The sequence below is a fragment of the Barbatula barbatula genome, assembly GCF_947034865.1.
Source record: "Barbatula barbatula genome assembly, chromosome: 19".
NCBI lineage: Eukaryota > Metazoa > Chordata > Actinopteri > Cypriniformes > Nemacheilidae > Barbatula > Barbatula barbatula.
In genome coordinates, this window is record NC_136782.1 from 17,156,503 (window position 1) to 17,173,530 (window position 17,028).

At 38.2% G+C, this 17,028-nt stretch overlaps 1 protein-coding gene across 1 annotated transcript in view; it reads right to left on the reverse strand.

Annotated features, from left to right (window-relative positions):
• frem2b (FRAS1 related extracellular matrix 2b) overlaps positions 1-17,028 on the reverse strand; it is a 66,488-nt gene that overhangs the window by 12,209 nt on the left and 37,251 nt on the right. Inside the window, exons 5-14 of the mRNA XM_079481919.1 lie at positions 16,819-16,944; positions 14,724-14,975; positions 4,321-4,470; positions 3,631-3,840; positions 3,338-3,535; positions 2,923-3,087; positions 2,511-2,693; positions 2,077-2,207; positions 1,830-1,985; positions 1,062-1,365 (exon numbers count right to left, since the gene is read on the reverse strand). Of these exons, the coding sequence (XP_079338045.1) occupies positions 1,062-1,365; positions 1,830-1,985; positions 2,077-2,207; positions 2,511-2,693; positions 2,923-3,087; positions 3,338-3,535; positions 3,631-3,840; positions 4,321-4,470; positions 14,724-14,975; positions 16,819-16,944 (1,875 nt within the window). The remainder of the gene's footprint in view (positions 1-1,061; positions 1,366-1,829; positions 1,986-2,076; positions 2,208-2,510; positions 2,694-2,922; positions 3,088-3,337; positions 3,536-3,630; positions 3,841-4,320; positions 4,471-14,723; positions 14,976-16,818; positions 16,945-17,028) is intronic.

Here is a 17,028-nt window from a genome sequence, read left to right on the forward strand (position 1 = left end):
AAGTCCTGAGTATTGAGATCTTAGAGAGCGTGTTCAAAGAACAAATTAATCAACTTAAATGAGGACTATATTTGAGTAAATATTCTCAAAGATATTTGAGAACTTTATTTATTTTCTGTATATTTCCTAACTGTTAGACTGGTAGGAAGGGCACGCTTAAAGAACGGGTATACTTGACATTCCGTGTCCATCTTGCGCACAAACGCGTCCGCACAGCTTCCTGCGCATACTTAATCTGTGATACATGGATACGGAAGGGAAGCACTGAGCTGAGTTATTCACAGATAGAAGTGGTGTGTCTCCACCATTGCAGACGACAGAGATAACAACTAGCCGCCCTGAACACATCTGTATACTCTTTTAAACTTTAATTTATACAAATGTGGATATTTTTTAGGCTTCTCACATAACACTCATCGAATTCGTTCTCCATTGTACTCAAACTCTTTGTTGTAGTGTTTTGTCTCCACTGCTTCGACGTGTTACTGTTGTGTCGATCTTCCTCGACAACTGCACACCGCAAACTTTCTATGGGTGTATTGCCACCTTTTCTTGTGCATGCGCTGTTGTATGCGTTTTGACCCGCAAGGTCTCAAAATTTAGGCTGTGCGCAGACGTCCGTGGACCCTTCTGATGACGAAAATTGCAGCGGCAATTGTATTCATACGGACGGCGCACGAACGCGGACGGACTATACCTGCGGCCTATAATGGGTTTGATTCGTAGAATTTCTTTTTATAAGGACATCAGTTGCAAAGCCAACAATATTAGAATGTTGGTTTTCATTCATAAAATGAAGTTATTAAATAAATGTGTTGTTTCTATATTAATTTGGAGATAAAGTTAATATGAAAAGGATGCGATTAATCGCGATTACATTTTTTTTATCTATTGACAGCCCTACTTTGAAAACATTGTTATTTTCAGAAGCTAAAGAGCCATTCCCAACCTTTTTTTATTATGTAGGGTTTGGACCAAATGATGACATTCTATAAGGATGCCATGTTGCTATAGACAGATGAACCTTCATCACCACGTATTGGTTTTCAGTCTTTACTCACCGTCCTCCAGGCTGATGGAGACTATGGGGCTACTGAGCTCCAGACCATCATCTCCATTGGAGTTCACAGCCCTGGCAGCGCACTGCACCCGTGATCCGGCCTGGAAATACACAGAATCTAAAGTGATGGTTTTGGAAGAGCTGAAGAAGGTGTCAAAATCCACTTCCTTCATGGGGCTGGTCACCCCATCTGGTCCCGTGGGGGCGCTGACCATCCAGCGGTATCGGGTCAGTGTGTTGTTGATGTGCTCGGCAGCACAGATGGAGCCCGTCCGGTCAAAGTCAGGGTACTTAGGGTTGCACGACTTTGAAAGAAAGAAGTGAACAGAAAAACAAAGTTAGGGAATGCTAATTTGATGTAAAAAATTATTGACCTTTTCTAAGGAAACAGAAGGTGTAGAATTAAAATAAAATTAGATTTTTGGGAAAGCATTTGTCTGGGTCATAAAATGACATGTGGGTTTAGGCTGGCCCAAGCCTTTATGGGGCCCAAACAGAATTTTACTCAGGGGTCCCCCATGCCCCCAATACAATTGACTATTGTCAGTGTTTGAGTATTTGCATGCACTTTTAACCTAACACATCCAATTCTATTAGTTGTAGCTGTGTTCGGGATGTAGGAATGTCATTAAAACAAAACACATAAACCTTAGTGGCGGCTAGGCCATAAGCAGCCGCTTAGTTCACTTATAGGGACGGCCGGCTTTGTGCGAGTTACAGGTTGTAGAACTAAACACACTCATTTTGCCTCAAATGACAAGATATCTACCGTGACACAGACTACAGGAAATCCTGCGACAAGCTGAGCGTCTCTAGTCCTGCTTGTATCATCATATTGCAACAGTGACACCACCACTGGCACAGATGGGAAGGTGACGTCAGCCATACTGTTTGTTTCCTCAATGTAGATGATGGCTTTGGTCACCTAAGAGTTTAGAAAAGACACAATACAGATTAACATACTTACATTTAGATGTGTGTGGATTGTCCTAGGGCAAACATATTTGAAGTAGTACCTGAATCTCCGCTACCATGTTCTCATCAGGTTTCAGGTGGACTGTGAAAGCCTCCCTCATCTCTCGCACGCCATCATATAGAATTTCAACCTCCACAATGTGTTCTGTCTCTCCCTCTTTAAACTCGATATCTGTAGATGGGAATTTGTCATTCTTAAGTCTAATTTAACTTAAAGGGACAGTACACCCTTTAAAACACAGAAATATAAAGCTGCTTTTAAAAAACACAACATTGCAAGAAAAAGCTAAATAAAAAATGTATTTATTAAAAAAGGTGAATTTAATTTAAGTTCACATGTGCAATGGCCCCAAAAAACATAATATATTTTTGTCCGTGCAACTTTCCATCATATTTTAGTCTGTTTGTTTACAAATTACAAAACATTTATGAGTTTATTCACACGAAAGTGAAATGTGGTTGCATTTGAGCTGACCTTCTGAAACAGGGTGGTAATCTTCTCCAGAAGAAGCAGAGCCATCCTTAGTGTGGACTCGAACCACAGACACTTTGGATGTGTCTCCTACTCTCTTCACCGGGATTCTCACCACTGACAGTTGACCGGACTCCCTGGGCTCGCTCACGCTAAACTTGGTTGCGCCGAATCTGATAATGGCCTCTGAGTTGTGGGAAGAGGTGAGCAGTCAGTGTAATTTCAACGAAATCTGGCCAAAGCAAAAGTGCTTTTAAGTTGTTTCCGAGTTCAAAATGTCCCGTAAGTGCTCCAAACATGCCAACCTAGAAGCACTGACATTTAGCACATAACATTCTGTAAACAACGGCTTCTTGGTTTAACTTAACAATTGAAAGTAAACACAAAATGTTACAGGAATGTGAAAGTGCCTTACTGTCAGCGTCATCTTTGATCTTGATGAGCGTCTCATTCTGAGTCCCAATGGACGCACCGAACGGAGACTCACTCTTGGGACTTCCAAGCACCAATCTCAGTTCTTCCTCTTCCTCATGTTCAGTGTCATCCACAAGGACCAGAACGCAGGGTTTCTCAACCTCTCCTACAAACAATTTAGTAGTCACTTCTAATCTGGATTTCTTTCACAAAAAAGTGCCAAAATTACTATTAAATAAAACGTAACTCCTGCTTTTTTCTGTGGAATATAAAAGGAGAATTTTGCAGGTCTTAACAATGTATAAAGAGCTTCAAAATTCTCCTTTTGGGTTTCATGAAAAAAAATCAACAGCATTTATTAGTATGATTTTTACTTTTGAGTGAACTATAGCTTTAATAATACCCACAAGCTGTACCTGCTAAAAAGACGATGGTCGAGACGTCCGTGTTTGGTCTCTCATTGAAGTCCATCATGACTTGAGCCGAGCCCTGGCGACTGTAACAGCGTACGGTGGACTTGTAGCTCAAGTCTCCACTGCGGTACACGATAGCAGATATCTGTCCGTCGTTCTCATTACCGGTGTATGATGCATCTTGAAATTGCACTTTGGGCACTGAAAATAAATGACAAAAAACAATAATCACTGTATGCATAAGCTACACACAGTATACGATTTTCACAACTGGAATGATAATACTGGCTACTTACAGTCTGAAATTGAGTCATTGATGTAAATAGTGGCTTTTCCTGGTTCTCCCAATATGCCGTTCATGGGCATACGGAGGACCAGCTCAAACTTCTCTGGTCCCTCCAGCACGGGTTGTCCAAGGTCATCCAGAATGGTAACTCTGAATGTCTGCATGTTGACGCCGGGGGCAAAGTCCAGGTTCTTACTAATCCCAACATAGTCCACACCAGCTGCCGAAACCAATTCAGAAATATATGTCTCAAAGGTGTTTAACAGTGTAAACCGTTAAATAAATCACTTGGATTCATTTTGACTACTTAAACTAGACATCAGAGTACAAGGCACCTTTTGTGCTATGTGTGCTTTAAGTACACAGTAAACCTTACTATGTATTATTTCTTTTTACACTTGTAAGAATGTCATTTATGTGGACAACCCATAAACACAGTCTTTCAAAGATCAGGAGCAGAGCTTTATGGTCCGCACATATCCCGGTTGTTTCTACAACATTAAATGGTGTATAGAATATGTCAATTACTGAATTAAAGCCCTTTCAGGTTTACTTTATATAATATATAATATATGTTGGGGCGTGTAGCAACATATATTTTCACTAGAGCTGAATTTCTCATTCAGCAACATGTAATAGCTGATAAAAGCTATTTTAAAGCATGTAATATTAAGAGATGTTGACTCTGTGTAATACGTACCTTCAGCTGAAACCGGGTCAGTTTTTCGGGACCGCACCGTGACCGTTCCGGCTTTGGAGAGGTCACTTCCTGTTCGCCAAACACGCACTTCAACATAACCGTCGCTCTCATCCACATGGTGCTCCATGTCACCGAAATAGAAGACTGGTGCTGTTGGAAAACAATGAGAGATTTATTTTACATTGGGTGTATTAATAAAGTAATGTACTTAAAATTAAACGTTATGAATTCTTTGTACTTTGTAAATTAAAAAAGAAAGAAAAAGTATTTTAGGCCTATTTTGTTTGTCTGAATTATACTGAAGTTTAAATCAATTGAAAAATGTATGTTGTACTTTCTCAGCCTTGACATGAGGGGGCGCTGTATCAGGCTTTAACATTTTATTTGGCATAAAATCCCTCTACTTCTGTGGCGCAGCAGTGAGTTACACAGAAAACCTTGGGGCCCAAAAATCTTTATTTGCTGTTTGCAATTGAAAGCTTTAACGGGTTCAATACAAGCTCAGTTTTTTTATGGAATTTTAAGCCAAAAACACACGTTTGGAGGTGTGAACGCAAAAAAATTATCATAAAATCTATCATTTGAGTTGTGAAGTTGTCTCATCATTTATGAGATGGAAAACCATTCCACGTGGCAAACTTAAACCTCAAATGACCTCAAAGAGATACAGTATATAACATCATTGCACATACAGTACATGTGAAATCTAAATGATGTGACCAAGATAATACATTGATTTGTGGTTGTACTTTTAAAACAACCATGCATTTCATTTTTGTGTAGAGAAAAGAATAAGAAAAGAATAAACTATATTCAGTGGTCATCAATATAATGCCAGAGATCCTGTCTATTGACTATTGTATTGAACCGACTCGAGGACACCCTTTAAAGAGCAACGAGTCATGTGAGGTAAAGTCAACAGACGGTACGGAGGATGTGAAGATAGACGGGCTAGTCTGGAGCTGTCGCTCTGCAATTAACACCGAACCTGGAATACCTCAATTGCCAAAACCACCATGCACTTTCAAATCCTCGTTCACAGGACTGTATGAAATGTCACTCTTGCCTTTTCTTAAAAAACAAAGTGAGTGTTGAAAGACTTTAAGCTTCTTTACGTTCACAGTCGGAAGCAGAATTGAGACCAAATAAAATCCTACTTTTTTCTTGTTCTTGTGTGGTCAATCTCACAAACAAGTGCACATCGTGATGATGCTGTAGTCACATCTGAATGGAATGCACGGTTGAGGTCACGCAAGGGTTCACAGCACTTTTTTACATTAAAAGAGCTTGACATAGGGCTAAATAAAGCCATGAGAGTGAAATCACACAACAGCTCTACATGTCGCCAACAGGTTCAACTTAAACTTAAAAAAACGACAGTAAGCCACACATTTTGTGGTTTCATTCATGTCTGTAACAAACAGTCCTGGATGAAACAAGCCAACTTTTAATACTTGAGGTTGGAGGGTCATTTTCCCAGTTTTAATGTGTGCAAATTACTTAATTCACCCGCATTTATGATCAAAGGCTCCATTCAATGCATGCATGCTTGCAATAAAAAGCTGTGTAAAACAGCGCCAGTATGTCTTTAGGCGCTACCTAAAGAGTTTCCATCCAAGTGCAAAAGTAAGACTAAATTGTACATGTTGTGAAAATACATTATAAAAGTGCACACTTCAAAAAAGAGTCACCGGCTTTATCTAGGTCTTGGAAACACATTAACTATAATAACATGATGTGTCCTGGCGGTGCCAATTGTCCACTCCTACACAGATAAAAAGAGTTGTGGGATATATCAGGGCTTTGTCTGGAGGGCTTGCTTTGGTTTTGTCGGTGTGTTTTGGTGTGTCCAATGGTTGACACAATCAGTTCAAGGGCAAAAGGGCAAAAACGGAGAGCATCAAAGCATTATATACCATTATAAAAAGACCATTGGTTCCCCAACAACCCAAACAACTGGCGCTTTGTTGAGAGTATCAGGTCACCCATGTGGCAAGCTGCCACGGTGCTGGTGGTCTAAATTAAAACTTATACGTGTATATTTATCTAAGGTTGTGAGGTTTTGTACACTAATGCATATTATCTCTCCAAAGTCTCGCCTGTACATATCACTGTACATATTTTTGTTCAGGTCCAAAAAAGTTTTCGAGGTAATACAAAGGCTACACTGATTTTAATGCAAAGGTAATGGTTTGGAATACAATGGAATATAAATACTGGAGAAATGTATCCATTGTGTTAACAATTCATGTAAAAAGTAAATACATTGTACAGTATACATTTTTAGTCGCCTCTGGATAACAGCAGAGACCTAACAATAGTTTTACCAAATTTTTTATAAAAATATCGTTTCTGTTTGCATTTATTTTGCAGAAAATGAAATCTAGAGAAACAGGTCAAGATAACAGAAAATATGCTCTGTATTTTTTTCAGACCTCAAAAACTCAAAAGAAAATGAGTTGATACAACAGTAATATTTGTGCGTCCTCCCGTTCGAACTCCGAGTGTGAACCTGCGAGGTTCGATCCAGCAAGAGCGGAAGTCCGTTCTTTGAGTTTGTGAGAAACTGCCTTTCTTTGCCGAAGTGAGGCGAACGCCGCTCAAAGCTGGCAGTATTTATGGTAAGTTCATTTGAATTAAACCTATATTTTAAATGTTATTCTATGCCATGTTAATAGTTATAAGAGCAAAGGGGTCATCGATAACGTTAAGTCGTAACATTAGTTAAAAACGAGCTATATTTGCCTTTCTAAATTAAATCCTCAGGAAATTTGTCAGATACACAAAAGTTAATGTCCACATCATGCTCATCATGGATTCGTTGCATATTTACAAGGTGGAAACGTGTATCGTATTAAATCCTTGCGTAGTGGTTACCGTTACGTCCAGTTTTTCAGCCCCTCACAGAAATCCAGAGGGAAACTAACTAACAATAGACTCATTAATGAGTTGTGTGGAAAGTCCGCTGGTATAACGTTACTTTACATTAGTATTTTAGGATTATTTGTTAGGAGACGTGAAAGGGTAAGTTTAGTGAAAATCCTTATGTGTCTTCTGTAATGTTTTTGTCCGAACCTTTATTTAAATACTTTGGAGAGCATTTGTCATGTTCTCCCCCATGACAAAGACATCTCATGTTGGTGTTTCCTTTCATTTCTCACCTGTTTGTATGTCTAACTGATAATCAAAGTACAGTGTTCTTTACTAACACTTTACTAAATGGGTTACTAATAAGTGCTAGGATTCTTAAGTGTGCTCCGCGAGAGGGGAAATTTCAATTTGTACTGGATGAGATGACACCGGGTAAGCAGTTTCTTATAAAGTTATTTTGTTTTGCATTACTTCTTAATATAAATTATTATTTATATACAGTATTATTAATTATAAAAAGAAAACTATTTATATCAGACGCAACACTATATTGTGCTCGAATTGTTTAGCTGCTAAAGCAGAGACAGCTTTGAAGGTCCTGCCAACTCTCCTACCCCATCTATTTACAAGAGAGGAGGAAAGGTTTTCAGACCCACAACGGATGAGGCCCAGGGGTCATTTTGACATGAAACCTGTAAGTTATTGCTTTAGTGTTTATACTACAAAGATTGGTGGATGTTTTCAGTGTTTGATATGTTTGGCACAATAGCCTACTACAATAGCCTAAGTTCGGCGTGCAGGAACTAGACAGTGATTCCTATTTTTGTCTCCCAGAAAATGGACATTAGGGGTCGGCACAAGTTTCGGTCATGAAAGCGTTGATCGTATTACATTTTACGTATTACAAAACGACTAGTTTCGGAGTTTGCAGTTGTTTTTTGATGCTCACACAAAAAGCTTGACATAAAATGTCAGCTATATTGCAATACTGAGTGTCGGTGTGTGATCAAAAGGTGGGGACCAACATGGTAAAATATCTTAAAAATATTGAGATGACTGGAGAATGAATCATTTTGCCACACATTTGCCATCGTTGGATGCAACGCCATTGAGAAAGACTTTTTGTTGGAGGCTGTTGATGTCTGTCTCAAAGGTTTAATGTCTTTCATGTTACGAACACAAAGCAGTGTTTTCCCACATGGGAATTTCTCCAGCATGCTGTATATCAGACTGATGCACACGAGCCATCATCTGTTAAAACAGTTTTTCTTTCACTAATAATTTTGTAATTTACTATGAAGTGTTTTTGCAGGACATAAATATGTCCTTCTCATTTTGATAAATAAAAAATTAAATGGTAAAATGAAGAGTTAAAATAAAAATAGTATCGATTAATACTATAATCGGAATGGGAATGATTAATGTCATGTGGGGGTTAAAACAATTGTATTCAAAACTTGTATGCGTTAGTACAATCCAAAACATTGCATTAAAATGTACAAAAATCGAATAAATTGATGTTGTGTATACCTTTTGGACCAGAATAGGTTCTTGTCTACTAAATCAAATAGAATTAGTCAAACGAAAGAACCCACCAACATGAGTAACACTTGACTCAGCAAGAGTGTCAGTTTCATTTACTGGTTGGGTCAAATGAACAACCCAGAATTGTAGGTTAAATGCTAAAACCTAGGCTAAGGTTGGGTTGTTTTTCAACCCAGACGTTTTTAAAGTGTAATCTCGTCTGAACTCTCCTCGGCATTCCCACAGTGCAACAGCCTTTATAAAAGGAAAGCTAAAACCCCTGGGTGGAAGAAAAAGGCCAGAACACGTTAGCACAGCCGTAAGTGTTCCTCGGTGAGATCACATTGTACACATTTCCGCAGGATCTCTCAGCCAGCTTCAAGTAGTCTGCTGTAATTTTTGTAAAATAAAAAGACACACTTACTTCAACATGAAAACACTCGTCTGTGAAAAATAGGTATGCATGAAAGGTGTCCATGGTTACACAAGGCAAAAGAAAGGCTAACAAAGGTGCAGTCGTCCAAGCGTGAGCTGTGATTGACAGTCTGTGATTATAACGCTGCTTTATTTCTTTACAGGTTACGTGTTTCCACAGGACAATTTTAATGTTTATAACATGACATATACGTGAAGTGGGTGTTGAATGAAAAGAAGTTTCATATGTTCAAAAACAAGCCCTGAGACGGACCGTTAAATATGATGTTAGTAAAAATGTACATGCAACCCTTTAGACGGACATCATTTTCATGTAAAACAGTGAGTTATTACATTTTTGTGCATCTCACCAAGTCTCTAACATTAATGCGACAATATCCTTCTCTCCACGGCGTGGGCTGACGGATTCATTACGGATGCTATTCTTTGAACAACGAACATATTCATCATAAATCTCACAAGAGTAAACATGCCTGAATGCTACCTGATACCAAAATGAGATGTAGAGGAGTTATTTCTGAGAGCACTTCTTTCCTTCTGTCTTGTTTTCTTCTCTTTCGGGTCATCTCCTGCCATGGCAGGGCAACTGTTAGAGTAAATTGAAGGTATTTCATGTACATAACTATCCTTAAAACAGATCTAGTTTGATACCTATATTGAGTTTGCGCCATAAATGGCTGTCACGATATCAGATTCTCACTTAGGATTCCATATTTAAAGAATAAATAACGTCATCAGTCAAACTCATCTTTAGTTTGTTTTCTGTTTTCTCATGTTTGGCCAACAAATCACCCTTAATATTAAAGCGTAAGGATTAGAGAGAGAGAGAACGTGTAACTATTATGGCTCTTAAGGCGAAATGTTAAACAGGAATTATTGGTTCCTGAATTATTGGTAACGCTTTAGATTAAGGCCCGCAATGTACGGCATTAATCAGAATTGACAGCGTAACTACTTGTAACAATAATTTACCTCTAAAGTACATATCTGTAGATAAAGGGGAACAATATATAAAGTTTAGGGAATAAAGGGGTAAGTGTAAGGAAAATTAAAAAAATAGAGAACTTCATGCCATGTCAACATTGATTTTGCACATTTTACACATTAAAACTCATCACAATAACTCCTAAAATCAATAAAAAAAATTAATCCTATAGTCAAAACTTTGGCCAATTTACAGTTGACTGGCAGTCTGCGTGACTCATTCGTGCTGTTTTGCTAGCACAAAAACTGAACAAATAATTTCCCCTTATTTCTTGTTTCCTATAATAATAAAACAAGAACCCCGTACATAACTAATATCCATTTATGGATACATTGTGATAACAAAAATGTAGCGCATGTTCACGCTAAGATTGTTGTGTAGCAAACTGCAGGTCATTACATTATATTAAAATATAACACCTTAAATTTAGAATACTTACAGTGTCAATATTTGGTCACGCTTTATTTCAAGGTCCAATTCTCGCTCTTAACAAACCATTAACTACAACTTTTTTCTCAATAAACACCCAATTTGTTGCTTATTAATAGTTAGTAAGGTAGTTTGCATTGGGTATAGGGATGTAGAGTATGGTCAGGCAGAATATGTGCTTTATAAGGACTAATAAACAGCCAATATGCCAATAATAGGCATGCTAATTAGCAACTAGTTAATAGTGAGAATTGGTCCCGATTCTGAAGTGTTTTCCAAATTTTTCCCAAACTTTGCATATTGTTCCCCTTCACCTACAAATATGTACAGTACGGGCTATTATTATATTATTGTTACAATTAGTTACGCTGAAAATTCGGTTTAATAATGCGGTACATTGCGGGCCGTAATCTCAAGCGTTACAGGATTATTTACGATATTATCATATGTGTAGAATTAGCACAATGTTGATTATCGTGGTTTTAAATATTACAGTTATTCACTTATTATACCAGTATCCCAGTGCCACAGGAATGCAAGAACGCATGTCAGGTTTCCACAGCAAGCATTTATGTCTATATAATAAAAGCGAATTGAATTCTGAAGTCCAACGCAATTCAAAATTCATCCTAACAGGATTCTTTCCAACCCCAATGTCTCCAGAGGACATCTGATTCTTAATAATATCTTCTACACAGGCATCTACACTTGTTCTAACCACAGCTTTATCATCCTAAGCAAACATGTGCCACGTGTAATCAGAGTCTCATCCTACAAGTGCACTCATGTTTTACGGTTTCAATAACTCGGTTTTCCAGCACACATGCGATGGGGTGATTTACTTTACAAGGTTTCCAACAGCGATTACTTCAGCATGAAGGAAACTGTCCCCACCCCCAAATATGATTCCTGTTACCAATGCAAAAACAACAGATGATAATTCTGTATGTCTATGTGATTGTGCTTATATCTGATCTTTCTCTCCAAATGAGGGCTGAAGCAAATACAAAGACATAATAAACACTGCTTGAAAATGTATATCTCTGTAAAAGGTTACGATGAGGTTGTGTTTATTAACATTAGCAAATGTGTGCCTCTCTAATGATCTATATTGTATACTCACAGCTCCAAACACAAAAGAAGATGTTGCTAAAGTGAAACCCAAACTGTTTTTGTTCAAGTACAACTGCTTTATTTTTACCCAATGTTGTTGAAGTCTCTGAGCGCTCTAAGTAGGTGGTGGCTCGATAAGCTGGCGAGATGCTGTCTTTTCTAAAAAACAGTCGATCGGGTTTCAGGTGTGTGCGTCTATAGCAAAGGTGAACAACAGCGCTGACAGACAGCAGCTTGGGGCCATTTTTTTCTCTCTCCTCACTATTGCCAAGAATCTGGATTTTAAAACTAAATAACAATAATATGCAAATCAAGCTGGTCCCCGTTGAGTGGTGTTCTCCACCCCGTTTTTATATTTAACAAATCACCCATAAGAACGAGGATAAACCTGTGAATTGATATTTGTGAGAGGGAACAAAACGATGTACTTTATGATGTACATCAACCGCTGCTGTGACACCAAAATAACAGTTAGACCTAGCTTAGGCCTACATGTGAAATGTAAAACCATGTTTCTCTCACCGCACATTGTAAAATTTTGCACACGATTTGGCCATCGAGACAGATTTTATGAATCCTAACTTGATCCATTAAATTTGGGACTTCATGAATCATTTGTGTTGTGTTAAAGCTTAGGCCGTGGGAGGTATCATTTATAAAAACTCATTTCTGTTAAGCTCTGTTTATTATCTTCAAAAAGATAAATGGAAATGTTATATCATATTAACTAATAACTAAATACAACCAAAGCAGGCACATCACATTGGATGGATGAAGAGCCTGTGTGCTCCAAACATTTCACATTTTGTTACAGGGCTATTAAAAAAGGATATTTTTGGAGCTTTGGTGTGGCAACTTTTCACACATTTTTCCGATATCTCATATTCAATAAAATACATATAAAATCATGTTTATTTAATGAACAGAACTGGGCAACTTGAACCAAAATCTTATTGTTTATACTAGTTTAAAGTGGCCCTGCAATGGTGTTTCATGCATTTGACTTACTTACAATGTTAAACAGGTTGTCTTCTCATGCTTAAAATCGTCAACTTGTCAAAAAAACGAGTTGGACGTATGACGTAGTATTTCTGTGCTTGATACACTCCACCAACGTTTGTACAGGTTTCTGAAAGTTTTTTTCGAACATGAAAAATTGTTACGTAACAACTTTTCTTAGTCTCTTATTGGACAATTCTCTCAGAGAAGCATGCGGCTCGCCCACGCATCAACCAAGGAGAGCGGGAGAAGGAGAATGCGCACAAGTCACTTTCACTTGTGTGCAGGAGAGAGAGAGAGAACTACGTCCGCGAAGTTCAGCTGTGTTTGTCTGTTAGTTGCATTTGGGTGATGATTTGAAATTGATAGATGGAGCGGTTTCATGCGGAAGCTCTGTATGATTTGGCCGCTTTAACCAATAGCATGAAATATTTCCTTCGATAAAATTATGCCAGTGTCAAATGTTTCGAGGTACAGTCCTGGCAGTGTGGCATATCATTCCATGTGTCGTTTTTAACAAGTCTTGACTGTCATACAATCTGACATTAATGACAACTGAAATCCCACGATGTGATATGGCTTACAGCTAAAATCATGTAAGCACAGTCTGACAAGCAACAATCGTGTTAGGGCTCTATGAGTGTGTGTGCATAAATGCCGGCAGATCTAGGACCTCCCAAAATCTCAAGGATCTTTCTTTACAATGGATTCAGGTTCATGTGGGTAAAATCAGCAGGTTTTGTTGGATCTTTTACCTCCAGTCTACCCTATCAGTGCCGGATAAGCATCGGCATCAGGAGATAGCTGGCCAGCTGTGAGGAGAGGGGAGGCCCGGAGGTGTTGCTGAACAAAGAGGCACCATGGTGAGATATGATTAGGAACGGCACCTGTAACTACGCCTGGAGATTAGCGATAAGGCTGCTTTCCAGGGCAGATACACAAATACGCAAGCGAATGAACACGACTTTTTTATATAAAACAGGATGTGTTATATATGTTCTGGCAATCGTTGCTACTCACTTTGTGTAAAATGATATAAACCTTAGTAGGGCTGGCGAGTTTGTACGACAAGAACCAATTATGTTTGATTTCAAAGCAGTAGTGCGATATCAAGCATGCCAAGTTGGAATAGGGCTTTTGAAACGTGTTAGTGTCAGCAAATGACAACAAAGCGTAAATGTTCAGGTGCATTATGACCTATTAAATGTGACAAGCACTCTCTTTCTCCCTACAAAAAAATCTGAGTTTGTTGATGCATAGCAAACTTTACTCCGAGAGGTTCAGAGGTTGCTTTTTCAAGCGTCAAAAAGAAAAATTCAAAAGAGCATATTGGAACAATACCCATCTATCTACAGACAAAATAATCCATTCTCTCCACCCTAAGGTGAGATTTCTGCACTCTTTACTTTCTATACTTCATGAATTATGGCTGGAAAACCGTTTCAAGGTTTGCTGTGGTGCTCAATAAATCCCATAAATTTAGATGAAACATTCTGTGTGAAGCTGGGTCGCTATGGGACTTTGTTTAAACAAAGCCTCCCCGCTGCCACTTCAAATTTCAACACCTGACAAAAAAGTTGAACCTTCTCAACTTGGACCACAACTGCCCTAAAGTTTTAAAAGAATCGGTCAATTCGTCAGAAAAGTCATCAATATATTTAAAATAGTTTTTAAAAGTGCAGATTTTTGGCGTGCAACGGTCCAAACACTCCTGGATAAAGATACGTTTGTGTGAGTTCATTGAAAAAGTCCTGCAACTGTTACATCCCGTTGCAATTTCATTTTCACCATGAACCGCAAAATCTCAGTGGACATCATGCTTGACATCATACCCTTAATATCAACCTACATCTCACGGTCACCTATTTATTTTCTAACCTGGTATTACAACATTCTTAATACACTCCTAAAAGAAGAAAAGCTATCCTTTCTTTTTAAGTAACTGTATCTTGTTTTAGACATGTTTAGGTTTGTTCCCAACCGTTCAAAAACAAGAAAATAATTTTTATAGTCATCATTTTATAGACACAAAACGGAAGCCTCTCACCATCGTCTGCATTGGGCAATATGGTGACTCTTGTGGTGAAAAACTCCTGTCCCAGTCGGCCGCCCATGGGCATGCTGAGGGTGACATTAAAGCTTTCCTCTGGCTCATAGAGCGAGTCATCGATGATGAGCACACGGCAGGGCTTCTCTGTCTCGCCTTTATCGAACCGCAGCACGCTGTGGTGTTCCTCTGGTCGGGAAATGTAGTCAGAATAGGACAGCACCGTGGTGGGGACCGTTCCCTTAGCCGTACCTGTTCAGATAAATATAAACTGAAGATCAGAGCCGGACAGTAACGGAGTACATTTACTCGAGTACAGTACTTAAGTACAATTTTGAGGGATCTGTACTTTACTCGAGTATCATTTTTGGGGAGTACTCATGACTTTACTCAAGTACATTTGAGAGGCAAATATTGTACTCTTTACTCCGCTACATTTCTATCCATAACCGTAAGTACCTGTTACTTCTAAAAAGGAAAAAATAAAAATCTCGGAAACCACCAATTAGTTTTTTCCCTCTCAAACGTGATTGGATTGTGCAGGCGCCACTTATTGGGACAGCCTATCAGCAACAATCACCCAGACCTCAGAGCTCTATCATTTGCTGTGCAGCTGTCAATCATCTCACATCTGCATGACACGTCCTATACACTTCCTCATTCAGGACATCCGTGATAAAGCTAAAGTGACATTTCTTCACCAAAACAAGAAGCTAATAAATGCACGATTGAAGAATATGTGTTTTGTGTGTTATTTTCATGCGATTTGGGGGTATTTTTATATGAATAAAGAATAAAGGCAAGGGAATGGTAGCCAATAGCGTCATATAAAATGCTAAATATAACATATTTTTTTGACTTGAAAACATCGCGACCGGTCAGCTGATTATTGATTATTATTATTTTCTCTTCTTTGCTCTATGCTGCGTGTATAACACGGTCAGGTTCAGAGGTGTGTCAGAACATTGCTATATTGCCTTCTTTGCTGGTTTAGGTTTATTGATTTCAGGGGTGGCGTTTGCGTATATCCCTATAGCGTTCAGAAAACATTGTTGAAACCAATTACGTGTGCATAATGAGACTCATTAAAGATAATTAAACTACTTTACACTGATGTGTACATGTAGCATAGGCGTCGGAAGCATGTGTATTTAAGAATGTATAAACACCGTTAAGTCACCCTAGCTTCATTGACGTAGTCGGTAAGACCGAAGATATGTAGTTTTGACGTGGCATCATCGTAATGTTGGTTCGAAGCTCTTTTTGGCTAAACTCGTTTGTCTGCATTTTCCACATTTAAGATCATATACAGGCATTTATTTTCAATAAAATAAAGAAACTGCTTACAAAATGCCTAACAGTGGTTTTGGAATCAAGTGTGAGGTTAGGGGTAGTGGGGAGGTCTTTATTTTCCCAATTAGTTGGCATCCATTTAATTATTTTAATAAATCTAATAATTTACACTATTATTATTGTATTTCATTTATAATGTAAAACGCTATCTGTAATTTTTTTTTGATGTTCTTGAGTATGCGGTCTGTTTAAAACGGTTTGGTTCAAATGTGGGTGCAAAAATCCATTAAACCTCTAGCAGAGGTTTGTCAGAGCGTTGCCATTGTGCTATTGCCTTGTTGGCAAGTGAGAAATGTTAAATAAAGCAACATGGTAAAAATATTAAAATTACTTGATTTTACTTTAAATTCCTTTTACATTCTCCAAGGTATTAACATTTTTCATAACTCCATGTAGGACTTTTCTGTACATAAATGTAAGCACTGTGGCAGTAGTAATGCAATATTTAGAAAATGTACTCTTGTACTCTTGATACTCAAGTACTTTTAAAAACATGTACTTCAGTACTTTTACTTAAGTACACATCTGACTGTAGTACTTTTACTTGTACTTGAGTAAAATTTAGCAAGGGGTATCTGTACTTTTACTCAAGTAATGAAGCTGTGTACTCTGTCCGCCTCTGCTGAAGATAAAGCTTTCCATTCAGGTTCTCTCAAATAAGAATGTTTATTCCTCTAAAACCATCAGCAACTGAGTAACAAGTGCTGTGATATGTTCCACACCAATCTTAAAAGTTACATACCTTGTTGTGTAAAGCAGATAACCATGAGTTCCTCGTTGACATCTCCAGACCTTCGCACGGGAATCAGAAGTTCTCCGATATCTTCCTCAACCGAGTACACAGCTGAAGGGACGAACACTGTGGATTCTAGAGAGAAAATACTTTAATATCAACATTAATGAACATTAAGCAAATCATAAACCATCACGTTTGAAGACATTTTTAAGATAA